This window comes from Myodes glareolus, chromosome 3 (assembly GCF_982192425.1).
Source record: "Myodes glareolus chromosome 3, mMyoGla1.1, whole genome shotgun sequence".
In the NCBI taxonomy this organism is placed as follows: domain Eukaryota; kingdom Metazoa; phylum Chordata; class Mammalia; order Rodentia; family Cricetidae; genus Myodes; species Myodes glareolus.
The window spans coordinates 12009300-12025981 of NC_142028.1; the positions used below are offsets into that span (position 1 = coordinate 12009300).

Genomic DNA, 16682 nt, shown 5'->3' on the forward strand with positions numbered 1-16682 from the left:
TGTCAGGTCCCCTGGAGCTGGAGTTACAAGCTGCCCTGAACTGCCATGTGGGTGCTGGGAACTTCACTTGGCTCCTCTGCAAAAGCAGCAACTGCTCTTCACTGCTGAGTCATCTCTCTGGCCCTTATTTGATTTTTCTAAATTACATTTTGTATGGTGTGTGTGTGTGCGTGTGTGTGTGTGTGTGTGTGTGTGTATACAGTATGCATACAGGAGGCCAGAGGACAATCTGTGGGAGTCATTCCTCTCCTAGCATGTGGATCCCAAGGATCAAACTCAGGTAGTCAAGCTTGGCAGCAAGCTCCTTTACCTCTGAGCCATGTTGCTGGTCCTGCTGTGCCTTCTTGTGAAAGACCTGGATAAATCCAGATCTCCTTAGCAGGAAAATAGAGCCAAAAATCTAGCAGGAAGAGAAGAATCAGAAATCTAGGATTAGCCAGTTTCAGGAACTAGCTGAAGATAAAGGTAGATTGTAATCTTGAGAGTAATCTTGAGAAACAGGGAGATTCTTCTCTTCCTGCTAGATTTTTGGCTCTATTTTCCTGCTAGGGGGATCTGGATTTATCCAGGTCTTTCATATGAAACTATTGTAACAAAATTCCTCGAGATATTGCAAAGGTCACATGATCTTCTTGAGGTACGGCTGAGAGGCAAACAGAGTGGTTTCTTCCTCTGTGTCATTAGACATAATTGCTTCATCCTTGTGATTGCGTTGAAAGAGAGGGAGTCAATCAGGCTTCCGTCAAAGCAGACTCTACTGCATTATGGATGAGGCTGGCTGGGAAAGAGACCTGAGGCCTCACAGGTAGTCGGGGATCAGAAGCCCTGACTTCAGAAGCCCTGACTTCAGAAGCCCTGACTTCTGAGTTCGGGGGACCCATTGTTCAGACTGGGCCTCTGAGGGGAAAACCAACAGTCCCAGTTAAAGAAAGTCTGTCAGGTTCATCAGTAGCGGTGGGGTAGGGCCTTGAAGGTAAAGGCAGTGTCTACTGCTCCATCAGTGGAAAGACAGACAGACAGAGAACCGGCAAGAGGAGCAAGAGGCAAGAGCGGGACTTGGCGGGCACTTTTAAGGGGTGCACATGTCACATGGCTGATGGAGAAGGCACCTGGCAACAGGTGATGATGTAACTGATTGCTTTGGCGGAAGCTAATACCTTTTGCTATGACTTTCTGGGTTCTAGGATTACAGGAGTGAGCCATCATTCAAATGTAAATGCTTAAATGAGGAGCTGGGTAGGTGGCCCAGAGATTTTAAAACACTTGTTACTCTTTCAGGGTGTTGGAGTTTGGATCCTAGTACCCCTGTTAAACATGTCATGACCCCCTATAACACCAGCCTCCAGTGGGTCTGATGTCCTCTTCTGGCCCCAGTAGACATACGTGTGTGTGTGTGTGTGTGTGTGTGTGTGTGCATGGAATTTGTATACAAATATATGTACAGATATACATATATGTATATATGTGTGTGTGTGTGCATACACACATGGAAATGTGTATATATATGTGTGTGTGTATAAATATAAATATATGTTCTGCACACATGTGGCACATATACACATAAATGTTTTGAATGAAATACTAGGACTTTGGGGGCAGGACAGAAACTGTCTTCTCCATGGTTCTGAGACCATCTCCAGGTTAATAAACAAGTCTGAGTCCTTGTGAGATGGATTTAGGAACTGGGAGGGGTTTGGAGTTTCAGAGCCAAGGTGTACCCCCGAAGCCCTGTTGGCTAATTCCTGGTAGTCTCCTCTCCCTGGTGTGTGTGTGTGTGTGTGCGTGTGTGTGTGCGTGTGTGTGTGCACACGTGAAAGACCTGGATAAATTCAGATCCCCCAGCAGGAAAAAATAGAGCAAAAAAAAAAGTAAGCAGGGAGGGAAGAATCAGAAATCTAGGATTAGCCAGTTCAGTGTTTCAGGAACTAGCTGAAGATAAAATTAGATTGTAATCTTGAGACTAATCTTGAGAAACAGGGAGTTTCCCCCTTGTGATTATCATTGGTATTTTTGGGGTACTGTATTTCAGGAACTAGCTGATTATAATCTTGAGAATAACCTTGAGGAACAGGGAGTTGGACCTTTGTGCTCATCACTGAACCTCCCTACCCCTTTCGGATTACTGGGCTGTGGTTTCTTCCCTTAAAAACTCCTTCTCCCAGTGACTCGGGGTTGAACTCTTCTCCTGCGTGGGTTACGAGTCTCGGCCCCAGTGCACTGGTTCCCATCTTGTCGATTAAACCCTCACGTGATTGCAGCAAGGATGGTCTCTCATGAGTTACTGCGGGGGTCGTGTTATCCCGAGACTTGAGTGAGAGTCTCCCCACACTGGGGGGGTCTTTCACACGCTCACGGGCGCACACATGTTAGACAGGTTCCTGGGGTCTAGTTCAGCTCTTGGTCTTCCTATTTCTACTTCTGATTTTGGGGATTATGGGCACGTGCTACCATGCACCACCTCAGAGCAATTTCTCTTGCTGAAAGGTTTTCTGTTCAGCCTGTCAGCGAGGCCAGGCTTCACTCATGGGTAATTTGTCGTCTTTGCAGGCAAGATTCAGCAGGTGGCAAAAAGAGCCAACATGGGAGGAGTATCTCAAGCTGGGTGGAGCCCCTGAGGGGGACAGAGTTTGTTAGAGAAAGTGGCATTGGCCAGCCTCTCTGCAGAAGAAGCAGCCAGACCATTACCCTCCGTCTACCTGAAATACGTTTAGGAACAATTTACAGCTGCCAAGGTTTGTTAGCAGCCAGCATTCTTTCCTCAGGCATCTAATCTCCCTTTTATTAAGCACCACTTGGGTGCCTGCCTTGGCAGCACAGATGCTAAAATGGGAAGGAAGAATTAACATTAAAAAAGAAACACAAGGGCCTGTTAAATGACCCAGTGGGGCAAAAGCAAGACTAGTGACTGGAATTCCATCCCTGGGAACCTGCAAATTGCCCTTTGACCTCTCCATTCACGCACCACTCCCCCAACCCCCAAATGCCATCAAGATAGCTCTGTCTGTAAAGGCACCTGCCACCATTCCTAGAAATGTGGGATGGAAGGAGAAAACCAACCAACCCATGACTGCACCCTATTATCTCCCAAGCACAAAACCATAAAAATATAAGAAAATTTTTACAAAAGGCAAGGAGTGGTGATGCTTCCAAGCACTTGGAAGGCAGAGACAGAAGGCTTTCTGTGAGATGAGGCCAGCCTGGAGCTTTTGTTTTGTTATCCTCCCTCCCTTCCCCCTACCCCCTCACTACCTCTCCCCTCCCCACAGGATTTCTCTGTGTAACAGCCCTTGCTGTCCCAGAACTCACCTTTTAGACCAGGATGGCTTCAGACTCACAGAGATCCTCCTGCCTCTGCCTCCCAAGTGCTGGGATTAAAGGTGTGCACTACAACTGCCCGGTGCCAGCCTGGTTTATATGTTGAGCCTCAGGTCAGCCAGAGCTACATAGTAAGATTCTGTCTGAAAACCAAAACAAAACCTGCAGCTACTTTTGATAGTTTCCTGCTGAAAGACTACACCTCCCTGGTTCCTTTGTGGACTATGGAAGCCATTTCTGCCCCCTACATGGAGCTGCATCCCATTTTCTGGAGGCATTTTGGCCATGCACACATGTGGGAAAAGTGCCCCCTTGCTGTGATTTGATCAGTGGAAGAAAGCATGGGAGACTGTATGGCTACTGCTGTGGTAAAAGTAAGATACTACAGTATTTTCCTCTTTGAGAGAGAGGAAAAGTGAAAGACTCAGGCTCTCAGGCTGGAAGCTGAATGTCAGCTTGCTTTGGGGGGGAAGGGGGCATGGCTTGTCTCTTAAAGGGACAAGACAGATCATTACAGCTACAAGGAAGTTGGGCTGAGAATTCTAATTCTGGGATTCTCCACTGGCCCACCACTTACTTTCCAGGCATGTTTGGTCATTTCAATATTTAAGAGGATTTTTTTTTTTTTTTTGAGACAGGGTTTCTCTGTAGCTTTGGAACCTGTCCTGGAACTAACTTTTGTAGATAAGCTGGCCTCGAACTCATAAAGATTCACCTGCCTCTGCCTCTAGAGTGCTGGGATTAAAGGCATGTGCCACCACCACCTTAAGAGGACTTTCTTCCTTTTTTTTTTCTTTTCTTTTTCTTTTTCTTTCTCTCTCTCTCTCTCTCTCTCTCTCTCTCTCTCTCTCTCTCTCTCTTTTCCCCTGAGACAGGGTTTCATTCTGTAACAGCCCTAGCTGTCCTGGAACTAGCCCTTGTAGACCAGGCTGGCCTCGAACTCACAAAGATCGGTCTGCCTCTGCTGCCCAAGTACTGGGATTAAAGGTGTACACTACCACTGCCCTGCATAGTGACCTCTGTTTTTACCCTGATCCCCAGCCATTGCCACAAATTCTCCATTTCTCAGCCTAGCTGCAGGCTAACCTAAAAAGCTCCATTTCAGAGACCTCATTTTGAATTCACTTGTTCAGATCTCACTACAAATCTGGCTTCAATATACACACTAGACAAATGGTCACTGCTGGCCCAAATTCAAAACTTTTTGTTTCTGATATCTAAATGAAGTTAGGAAACTCCACAAGATGGAATGATAGCATGGTCTGAGGCCTCTCTCCCACATAACTCCCACATCACTTCTCATGGCTCTGGCTTGCAACCCGACCTAGAGCTGGAAGACCTCCAAACTTGTCTCTATTCCTGAGAGCACAGAACTTTCTTGCCCTTTGTCTCTCTTGCCTTATGCTTTTGACTCACTGTGTTCCTGCCTTTGCATGCCTAAAAAAAATCATGCTTGTATCCTTAACAGCTAAGAGGTAAAAGCATTTCAGGTTGTTGTTCGTGTTTGCAGACACACCCACAAACCAGTTATAGATGTGGAGATCTTTGGGTTCAGTCTTACAGAGATTCAAATGTCTTTTGTGTGAATAATATTGAAAAATTGTTTCATGCCGTTCTACTCTATTACAAAGGCTGGCTCTGGAGCTGGACATTAGCCTGCCTGCTCCAGACCCAAGCATGTTTGTTTAAAAGTTTTCTTTAAAGTCTCTCTGCCAGGTGAGGCGGGCTGTGAGCGGTCTCTGCAACCACTATGGCCAGCAGAGGAAAGCAGGAAGGCAGAGAGGTTCAACACAAGTAAGGAGCCAGTGTTGGTTCAAACTTCAGGAATCTGACCCTGAGTAGTTTATTGCAGGCCTGTTTTAAGCAAAGCACAATTTAGGGAAAACTTTCCTGGTGATAATTAACTGAATCCTATGTGCACAATAAATCACAAAGTAAGTTAAATAAAGATCAGACGTGACTTCACCAAGACTCTACAAAGAGTACATGTGACCCCTCCACAGAGATGGGTTCTTTAGACTGGCAAGCTCATGATAAGGGTCTTGGGGAGGATCTGGTGTGGTTGAAACCACATAGAAAGCACAAAGGTCACCAGCTATTAACCAGTATCCTACTAGCCTTCTGGGTGGATGACAGGTTATGTACCCCTTCCTCTGAAGGAACAATTGTGTGTTTTAACATTCCAGGTTACGATAGTGCTTATCGGTGAGCACAAAGACTTCCACGCCTCCCACAGCCGGTCACCTGACTCTGTGACAGGAAAAAGAAGAGAAAAAACTGACCGGCCTAGAAAAAAAGATACTATGTGCTTAGAAACAGTTACAAGGAAACCATTTCCAGGAGGGATTATGGCTGCTTATCTTACATTCCTTTTCTTGATTTTGTTTAAGTCCCTAAACAATGCCCCCTCTTATATCTCTAAAACTTTTGCTAAAGGATACATTTTCTTTTATCTCAGGGTTTGTAAGACCATTGTATGCACTTTCTGTATTTTAGGATTTGTAAATTCATTGGGTGTGGTTTAAAAAAAAATCTGTAAAATTATGTTAGAAGGAAAACCTACACAGGTAATCTTATTTTGCTTGCATGTAACTTGGATTCACGTCTTATTTGTGAAACTAGTTTTGTTTGTTTGTTTGTTTGTAAAAAGGGGTGCGTACCTGATGGGTTCACCTCGGAGTAGGACTAAAGAGCACGTGGGTTGCTGCCATCTTGGATGATGACCTAGCAACTATGATAACAAAAATCTGTATTGTCATGTTTTCAGATACTAATAGGGTCATTTAAGGTAACAGTCCCAAGTTTTAGGCTTTTACCTATAAAATTGTTTCTAACCAAAAATGGTGTTTTATTTGAGATGCTGTTTTTGTACATTAAATAGTAGCTGATACTGTAAACAAATATGCCAAGCCCATTATGCACAGAAGTAAGAAATACCACTGAGATGCTTTCTGTTATGGCAAAACGCTGCAGGTCCCCAAGTGGCAGCAGTGGTCAGTGGGCCATGAGACCATGGCAGGCCATGAAGGCAGGTGGGGAGCCACGTGGCAGGTGAGAGACAGAGACCCATTAGGCATACCATGCAGAGAAAGTGGGTATTTATTTAGCAGGTTATGGAGGGGAAGGGAAAGGGGGGAAGGGAAAGGGGGGAAGGGAAGAAGGGAGAAGAGCAGAGAGGCAGACAGAGAGAAAGAGAAATGGGGGGGAGGGGAGAAGCGAGGAGAAGGGAGAGAGACAGAAAGGAAGGGCTCCCAGGCTGGAAGATCCACTTGCCTCAGCAGATGGGGGAGGGAGTAGGCGGGACTTGTCTTTAAAAGGGCCAGGACCATTACACTTTCTTTTCAGATTCATGATTGATTCCTCGGAAGCTGACTTTAACTGACTTTTTTTTTTTTTTTTTTTTTTTTTTTTTGACAGGGTTTCTAGACCAGGCTGGTCTCAAACTCGCAGAGATACACCGGTCTCTGAGGCGTGTGCCACCGCTGGGCTGACTTCTTTTACAAAAGTTCCAGGTGCTGGTCCCTTATGCAGGAGTCTGTTGTAAACAAACGGCTGATTACAGCCACCTCACCCTTCTATGTCCAGTACGTGGTCCAGCCAGCTGTAGAATTGCATTGAATTCAATAATTATGATGTAAAAGTTTTCTTCGTGTAATTATCTCTTAAGGTTCCCCACAAAACTGTGCACTGACTTACGTTCTGGATCTTTGCCGACTGTTCCGCACAGCCTTTGGATGGACCCTCTTCTGAGGCATTCTAACTGCCAGTCCCCTCAACGACCACGTCAGCCTTGAAGCCGTTACTAAGAGAGTGACACCCCAAGGCCCCTAAAAGCAGCTTGGTTCTCTCTAAAAAAGGACTAATGATGGGTCATAGGCCACTGAGCTCATCCAACTCATCCCTCTTCTTGCCATTCCATGCCTGCTGCCAAGGATGGGACCTGTGCCCTCCTGGAACAATGCTGCTTCCACACCAATAAATCCTAACTGGTTTGAAATGATGCCTAAGGGCCCGGGGAACATACACAGCTTCCTCTGGTTTTCTCCCGCTCTGGCTCCTCCTCTGGATCTCTTTCCTCCTCAGTATTCGTACACCTATGTTTTACCCTGTTGTAGATGTTTCTCTTACCAAACTTCACCCTAGACCCAAACACAATGTTCCATGCATGCTCTCCTGATAGCTCACACCCTCTCAGAGCTGTTTTTTCCTGATACATCTGTGGTGGTTTGAATGAAAATGGCCACCAGAGACTAATAGGGAGTGGCATTATTGAGGTGTGAGCTTGTCGTTGGAAGAAGTGTGTAACAGGGGTGGGGTGGGGTGGGGTTTTGAGGTTTCAGATCGCCCCAGGCCAGATACGATTCTTTATTATAGTCTTCTATTTTCTCACTTTCTCTTCTTTTGATGCTCTGTAGCTGTCTACCACTCCTGCTAGCTCATTTCAATCTATTCCTGGCAATGGGACCAGTCACTGCCACCGTGAGTCAACTCTCTGCCCACTTCCTCTCGGTGGCCACTCTGTTTCTCCCACCCCTTTTCCTCCCTACCCCTCCTCCTTCCCAGAAAATAGCCCAGTGCTACTCTGTCACTAAATCATCTGCTTACAGAGATAAATATTTCCCAAGTCTCCTCAGGAACAGAGGACAGCAATTGCCTGATCCATCACAGCTAATCAAGATTTTCCCTCTGCTACATGACCAGAGGCGCCTCCTCTTTATGGACCTAGAACAAAGATCCTACTCAGTAGAATGCAGCTATAACACCCCTGCCCTGCACTTTTTATAGTCTCTGAGTTAGGAATGAGTTTCCCTGCATCTTACCCTTCTCTTTAGGCCTTGTGGTCCTCTGCATGAGTGACAAAAGTCCCCCAGCCCTCACTGTGAAAAGGCACGGCCCCGCCTATGGTCAGACCAAGCCTCTTTCTGCTACCTGTGTCTCTGCAGCTGCTTAGACCGCCTAACACCTGCAGCAGGTGCTCCTTGAGAGGTATGTCAAACACCTGTTGGATGGCGCGTCTTAGGGAAGAGCAGAGCCAGGGACTGTACCCAGAGACCGGGGATTGCTGAGGGGCACACGGGGACATTGGTTCTATTCTATCCTATACTTAAGAGAGCTGCCCAGGCTCGAATCCCATAGCATGGTTTATTTCTGCCAGCTGTATTACTCGGCCCTTTCATGTTTCTGATAGACATTTTAAAAACTTCAAAATTGACAAATCAAAAAAGAATTAATGCCAACTTTAAAAATCCAAATTACATACTACAGATTTACATTTAACCACCACATTATGAATTCAAGAAGATTTTGGGAAAACTTCACTCAAAGCACTTTAGCATAACAAGGAAGCTTCTGAATTTAGTGCCAGATTTAGGGCCAGCAGGCAGCTCAGCTGGCAGAGTGCTCACCTAGCATCCAGGAAGCCCTGGGTTTGATTCCCGGGACCACATAAAATGGGTCACGGTGGTGCAGGCCCACAATCCCAGCACGTGGGCGGTGAAGGCAGAGAATCAGAAGCGGCAGATTGTGCTAGACAAGCTTCAGAAGTTCCTATAACACTTCAGATGATTTACAGACATTTCTTAAACTACTTCACCTTAGGAAGACTTGTGGGAAGGAGCTAGAGGCATGGCTCAGGTTAACAACACTTGTTGGGGGCTGGAGAGAAGGCTCAGTGGTTAAGAGCTGGTTGTTCTTCCAAAGGTCCTGAGTTCAATTCCTGGAAACCACATGGTGACTCACAATCATCCTTAATGAGATCTGGCACTATCTTCTGAACTACACGCAGATACTGCATATATAGTAAATAAGTAAATCCTTAAAAAAAAAAAAAAAAGAACACTTGTTGCTCTTCTAGTGGACCCAGGTGTGGTTCCCAATACCCACACCCGGTGGGCAGATTACAGTCACTTGAAACCAGTTTAAGTGAACAGAAGCCCTTCTGGCCTTGAGCCGATTCACACACGTACTTAGAAATAGACAGGTAAGATAACCTAAGTAGGGTCTGGAGAGATGTCAGGAACAAACGGTGTATACTGCTCTTCCGGAGGACCCAAGTTTGGTGACCGATGTCAGGCAGGGCAAGAGCCAAAGTTATATTTTAAGTTTTAATTACTGCACCTCTGAGCTCCATAAAACAAAAAATGCCTCTAAGCTGTAAGCCCCATGCCACGGACAGGTACTTCCTGAGGTGCTGGAGGTTGCTGGCCATGTAAGATAACAAGCCACATGTTTTTACTCTCCTAGACACATTTGTTTGATCCAGTTGCACCAGATGTGCTTGATTGCAGGCAGGTAGGAGGTATGGGGACAGGAAATGCATCAGGATGTCTGCTTGTCCCAGGATGGATGTAGGCAGGAAGTACTTAGCCTTATGGGTTGACCATTTTCTGGGAACCACAGAATGGACCTGGCCAGATTCCATCATCCTGGCCAGTACTTAAAGCTTGCTTCAGTTTGGCTGGAAATTGTGGTAGTGGTCCTATTCTTGCCTGGTGGGATTCACAGTAGCCCACAACTCCCTGTAACTCCATCTGGAGGTTCTGGTGTCTGTAGCTTTGGTAGGATCCTGAACTCGTGTGTACAAATACACACAGACACACTTAAAGATCATAAGCAAATCTTAAAAAAAAAAAAAGAATCCTTCCCCCCACAACCCCCAAATCCTAAAGCAGCTCAAAGAATCCTCGAAGAAAAATAAAACAACCTCTCACCATGGCAAAGCCACCTTCCATCATGATATGACTAAGGGGGCATAGTCTGAGACTTGATTGACAGCGATATGGAGCTTGCAGCACTGGGCTAACCTGGGCTCACTGACCCGCAGATTCCAGCGAAGCACATTTTTGTTTGTTTCCTTTTGCAGTGCACGCATTTTCATTCACCTGCATTTAGAATTAAGCCTAAATCCTCTTTAGTGAATTATGGGGTGGGGGGCTCACTCGACAGTGAAAACTTGGTTGGAGCTGCTCTGTGCGGGAATCCAGAAGGCTTAGCATTTCCTTGTACTCTGGGAACAATATATAGCACAAACAAAAGGTCGGAGAGGAAGGAAACGTAATTGAGTCTGAAGAGCGTGAACATCTGTGAAGAATGTATTCTAAAGAGACCATCTCTGAGGGCCCCTACTCATGAGAAACACTGTCTGTTCCCAATGGCCGAGGCAGCCCTGTCCGCCCTCCCCCATGTTCACTCTCTAAACACGTGGAAATGGGGTAGGAGACTTCACAAAACTAAGTCTGCCCACTGGCGATGAGCTGACGGAGATATGGGAAGTCGGAGCAATGACATGGTGGACTCCCCTGTGTCATGAAGTAGGTATGACTGTGATCGGCATCATTTTGTTCTCTGGCCTCAGGTTCCTCTACTCTGTCACGGGAGGGCTGGGAACATAAGCCCACCTAATGGCACTGCCCAGGGAGACAGGATTAACACACCACTTTTTTTTTTTTTAAGAAGTCACTTGGGTCTCTGATTCACCCCCTCCCCTCCCTCAAACATGCTGGGAAAGTGCTCTACCTCTGGGCTACATTCCAGATCTCAGATTCTCCATTTTCGATGAAAAGAAAAAAGATTGTAGCCAGATGTGGTGGTGTACACCTCTAATTCCAACCTTGGGAAGCAGAGGCAGGCTGTCTTTCAAAGCCAGAGCTACATAGTGAAACCTTGGAGAGAGGGGGTAAGAGGGAGGGAGGGAGGGAGGGAAAAAGATTCTAACACAAGCGATTTAAGAACATCAACATTTATTTAACATGATAAAAAAGAAATGAGATATGAACATTTGCATTAAACTACAGTAAGCAGCCTTTATTACATGTGCTCATTGTATAACATCTACACAATGAACATAATTACATCTGTACACAGACCAAGTACTGGATCTAAAAGCCTGCTTATTGCTGTACACATCTATTCCAATGACGTAAAAGTCCAGTACTTCAAAATACCTACACTTGTAATTGTTTTGCTTTTTAAAGAAAAGCTAAGCAGTAGCATTTGTGTTGAAGCTGACAGAGTGTGGCAGTAACCGCTGACGGTGCAATCTGACCGAGGAAGAATTATAGCAGAAAACAGGACATACTTCACTTAGCAGTAATAAAATGGCACATTTTAAATATATTTATATAAAATTTTTACAAATCAAGTGTCAAACAAAGTACTGCAGTAGCCAGAATGGGAAGAAAAAGAAGGAAAGAAAACAAGCTCCACACGGAAGTATAGCTTTGAAGAAAAGCCAAAGCAACGTAAATTCACCTAGACTTAAGCATCCAAATCTGGGAACTGCAACTAAGCAAGCTCTGGATGGAGCGCGAGGGAGAAAGCACCTGGACTGGTATGCTCTGATGTACAGCAGCACTGGTGGAGAACAGCGACCTGGAGACTACGGAGTGCACGCATGGGCCATTAAAGCTATTTTGGAATAAACATTTTCCAAAGGTGATAAAACGATGCTCTGAGGTCAGAAGCATCGGAACTATGAATTTCATAGATTTAAGGTATACTGGACAACATCTTCTTCCATCGCCGAGGGTCCACAGCTTCAGCTCTGTGTGCTCTCAAGGGGCAGTGCAGCTGAAAACCAAGAGAGAGGAAATGACTTTGACAATGGCAAAGCTAAGGGATGGCAGCGTCCCAAAGTAACTAAGGCAGAACAGCAGAAGTGATCAACACAGCCTGGAAACCTCACACGGAACACACAGAAGGGCACTTTCTTCATTCCTACGTCTGATGCAGTTAAACAGCAATTCAGAAATAATGTCTCAAATTTGCTGCTGAGCAGGTCCATAAGGTAGGCATAACTTTGCCTGACTTCACTATAATATGAACTAACTGACTGAGCCACCCCCACAGCAGCAGCGGCATTTGTGAGGATTCTCACATCCCACCAAAACCACAAGAGCAGAAAAACAGGACAGATGCAATGGTAAGATGTAAGGGTGGCAGTGCTGTGCCACAGTCAGCTGTGTGGTGACCACACAATGGGACAAGAAACCGTGTGCTGACGGCTGTGCCTAGAGATAATGATCAATGACCCTTGGAATGAGAGTCAAAAGACAAAATCTAGTAACAAGTTACCACACCGGTAAATCTTGAGCTCTGACCTTCCTTTGTTAGAGAAACGGTTATTGTGCCAAAGGTTAGAGCCTGTTTACTGAGCCAAAGATTCATGTGGATGGCATTCTGTTTTGACATAGGGCCACATGAAGCTCAGGCTGGCCTGGAACTCACCAGTTAATCAAGGATGACCTTGATTTTTTTTTTTTTTTTGCTCCCCCTCCCAAGTGCTGGGATTACTGATGTGCACCATTGTGATGGCTTTAGGAGGTGTGGCCTCTGTTGGAGGAAGTGTGTTTCTATGGGGGTATTTGAGGTCTCCTCGGCTCAAGCTCGTGGTTCAGTATGTATCAGCTCCTTCTCCAGTACTGTGTCTGCCTGCGTGCTGCCATGCTCCCTGCCATGACAATGGCCTAAACCTCCGAAACTGTGAGCCACCTCAACTAAATGTTTTCCTTTATGAGTTGCCGTGGTCACTTCACAGCAATGGAACAGAATCTAGACACTTTATGTATGTTAGGTATGCGCTCTACTGACGGAACTGCATATCCAGTAGACAGTTTTTGTTTGGAGACAGGGTCTCACCACGCAGCCTTGGCCCCTGGAATTCACAGAGGTCCACTGGTGTCTGCCTCTCAGGTGCTGGGATCACAGGTGTGCATCCTCACACCTGGCCCTGGGACTGGCTCTCAATGTCACTAACGTAAGTGTGGGCGTGCTTACTTCCCCTCGTCTAGGGTTCTTCTGCCACCAGTGTCACTTGTAAACAGGCACAACACGGAGGTGCCTGTTGCAACAGGTCACTCCTAACTGTAGCAAGCATCTCAACCCAGTGCAGGCTGATAGACAGCCTCAGATAAAGGCCGAACACACAAACGCTTCTGGACACTGAGAACAACTACTAGAAAAGTGAGGGTGAAGACAGGTTCTGGACAACAGGCCCTGCCGTGACAACGGCCTGGTGAAACTGGAAGACTTCCTCAGTGTTTGCATTACCACTTACGCCTGCTGGGAATTTATGGTAACCTAAAATAAGCTCCCAGTACCGTAAGAGGTGGCAGATGCTGAAAAAACAGAGGAATATTGTCACTCTATATTAGATTTTGTTTTGTTTTGTTTTTGAGGTAGGGTTTTTCTCTCTGTAGTTTTGCAGCCTGTCCTGGGACCTACTCTGTAGACAAGGCTGGCCTCGAACTCGCAGGGACCCACCTGTTTCTGCCTCCTGTGTGCTAGGATTAATGGTGTGTGCTTCCACCACCCGGGTCTACTTTAGTTTTTCAGGAAAAGAAAAGTCTTTACTTATGAGCACTAAATTATAGGTAAAACAATGTCTACATTATTCCCAAGCAGGTCCTGGGGGTAGGTGAGACAGCCCAGCAATGTTGCCACCACATTCAACAACCCAAGTTCAAATCCCAGAGCCAATTCTACCAAGTTGTCCCCTGGTCTCCACACACTCGCTGTGGTACACTCATGCCCGTCACACACATACATCACATAATAATAATAATAATAATAATAATAATAATAATAATAATAATAATAATAATAAAAGGCAAAGGAAGCAGTGACTCAAAAGTTATCCTCAATTCTACAACTGCAGTCTAAGGAGTAGTGTAAGAGTGGCTAATTCATGGGCTGGAGAGATGGCTCAGAGGTTAAGACCACTGCCTGCTCTTCCAAAGGTCCTGAGTTCAATTCCCAGGAACCACATGGTAGCCCACAACCATCTGTAATGATGATCTGGTGCTTTTTTCTAGCCTGCATGCATGCAGGCAGACAGAACACTGTATACTTAATAAATAAATATTAAAAAAAAAAGAGTGGCTAATTCCTACGAAGCCAGTCAGAGGTGCCAAACTAAGAGCCCAACACTGTCCTATGAGCACGAAAGGATGCAAACGCATCCTCAGCCATGAGCAGGACGTCAGGTCAGAGTGAGGAGGACTGGCCCCGGCTGAGAGACTGAGAAAAAACAGGCCAACGTGAGAAATCCGAGCTACCGTCTGGGCTTCTGATACATGGTCTGCTGTGCTGCTCTGGCCGAGCACAGTCCAGAGTTAATTCGCCTGGACTGCTTGCTGTTCCAACAAATGAATACAATCCAAGTAAAACACCCCTAACACAAGGAACCAAAGAGAAGGAAAAGACATACTTCTGAGACTACACACACATGAAATGCGATCCTTCTGTGAGCTTTGGCGGAGAGGGCGGATCTGGTGACGTGGAGGACTCAGGAGACGGGGACAGATTTTTCACTAAAATACACCAAGAAAATAGAAGATAAGTATACACACACAAACATACAGATATATATATATACAAATATGTTGCTTTGAACATAGCTAATTAATATTTATTGTGTGTGTGTTTGTGTGTGCATTCATCTGTGCATGCTTGTGGGATCAGAAGACAGCTTAGAAATCCAGCTCAGGTTGTCAGGCTTGGTGGCAAGTGCCAGTCCAGAGGCCAGAAGACGACATCTTTAAGGCACCATGAAGAGTGGTTCCCGATGCTGGGATCACTACAATGCCACAGGGCTGGGAGGGGTGAGGCTGTGCTCCCACAGGGCTGGAAGTGGGGGCAGAGAGACTTTTTCCTTCTTTTTCTTTCTCTGGTTTTTTGAGACAGGGTTTCTCTGTCCTGGAACTCCTCTGGAAATGTGTCTTGCTCACAGAGTATAAGAAGCAAACACATAAGAGGCCAGGTATAGTGAGTGGTACACACTTCTTTTAATCTCAGCACTCAGCAAGGAGAGACAGGTGGGTCTGAGTTCAAGGCCACCCTGGTCTACAGAGTGAGTTCCAGGATAGCCAGGGCAACACAGAGAAACTGTCTTGACCCTCTTACCTACCCACTTAAAGTTTAAGTAGCAACTGCAGCAAACATATTAAAAGCACACCTAACCCCATTCCTCCAAAACTCCACCAGAAAGAAGAAAAAAGGTTCAAAAACACGAGAAAGCTGTGGATGGAGCCCAGGAGTGAAGAGCTTGTGAGGGCCAAGGCTCCACCACCACATTCACACAAAACACACAAGAAAGACTGGCAGAGAAGAGTATCCAACTGTCCACTCTAATGTGCTATGGACAGCAGGGTGCTAGTCCACTGAAATCCCAGTGTGCACCATGGTATCAGCCAGGCTGGAGCAAGGGCATCAGAACCCAGGCCTGTGAGAAGGAAAGGTTTCCATGTAGGAAGGCCTTGCTTAAAAAGGACTTTGTTTTAAATTATGTATCTGGGTGTGGTGGCACACTCTTTAAATCCCAACACTAGGGAGGCAGAGGCAGGCGGATCTCTGTGAGTTTGAGGCCAAACTTGTTTACAAAGTGCTACACAGAGAAACCCTGTCTCAAAAACAACAAACGAACAAACACGTGTGTGTCTGTATGAAGTGGATGCACATGTGTGTCTGTATGAAGTGGATGCACATGTGTGTCTGTGCAGAAGTGGATGCACATGATCTCAGGTGCTCAAGGCATCGGATGTGGCACCAAACTGCGGAAGAGCAGTATGTGGTCTTAAGCACTGAACCGCCTCTCCAGCCTGATGATCTCTGAGATAAAGGTCGTCTTGTGTTAGCGCAAGCTGGCCTTGAACTGCCTCAGCCTCTGGAGTATAGGAACTGCAGGAAAGTCCCTGTGCCTGGCTCTTCTAGGATCTTTTGAGAAAGATTAAAAATAAAATGAAGATCAATCCTCTGAGCCCAAGCCTGGGTGGGGGTGGCAGAGCAGGGACAGCTGCTTCCTCACGCAATCACAAACCTGAGGCTCACGGAGCTAAGACGCTGCAGGGAGACCCCGGTACACTCACTGCGTAGGAGCACCCACCAAGGGGAGCGTGAAGCATGCACGTACCTGTGGTTTGGTTCTCTCTAGGAATCTCAGGAGGTGGCTCCAGAGAAGCAAGAGTTTCCTCCTCTTCATGATGACTCTCTACTTCTTCTGGGTGGTCTTCTGCCCGGTGGTTTGTCATCCCCGCCTCTTCTTGAGGGCTAGGACAACAGACTGGCATGTTAAAGCCTGCAGGACACCATGCAGTTTCCCTTGTTCTTCTGATGTGGGGTCTGGCTCCATGGCCTAGACTGTTCTCGAACTTGATCCTTTGACTCAGGCTCCCAAATGTGGAGACTACAGGTGTGCACCACCACAGCTGTGTGCCACCATACCACACAAGGGTGGGAGTGCTAGGCCAGCCTGGGTTACCTGAGACCCTCTCCTAACAAACACACCCACTATATTTAATGACTTAATGTTTCTCTTCTAGATAATAATAATGCTTTTGCTTTTTTTTTTCTTTTTCTCCCCCAGAGACAGG

General features: G+C 46.1%; 1 protein-coding gene across 31 annotated transcripts in view; it reads right to left on the minus strand.

Annotated features, from left to right (window-relative positions):
- Nucleotides 1-11037: 11037 nt before the first annotated feature.
- The window catches only part of Plekha5 (pleckstrin homology domain containing A5), a 164253-nt gene continuing 158608 nt past the window's right edge, over nt 11038-16682 (minus strand). For 30 of the 31 annotated variants that reach the window (XM_087903998.1, XM_087904006.1, XM_087904001.1 and 27 more), the window contains 3 exons: nt 16223-16359; nt 14522-14624; nt 11038-11883 (listed from right to left, as the gene is read on the minus strand). In XM_087903998.1, coding sequence (XP_087760124.1) covers nt 14530-14624; nt 16223-16359 — 232 coding nt within the window. In that variant the 3' untranslated portion in view covers nt 11038-11883; nt 14522-14529. The remainder of the gene's footprint in view (nt 11884-14521; nt 14625-16222; nt 16360-16682) is intronic. The other variant, XM_087904002.1, reaches the window with a different exon arrangement.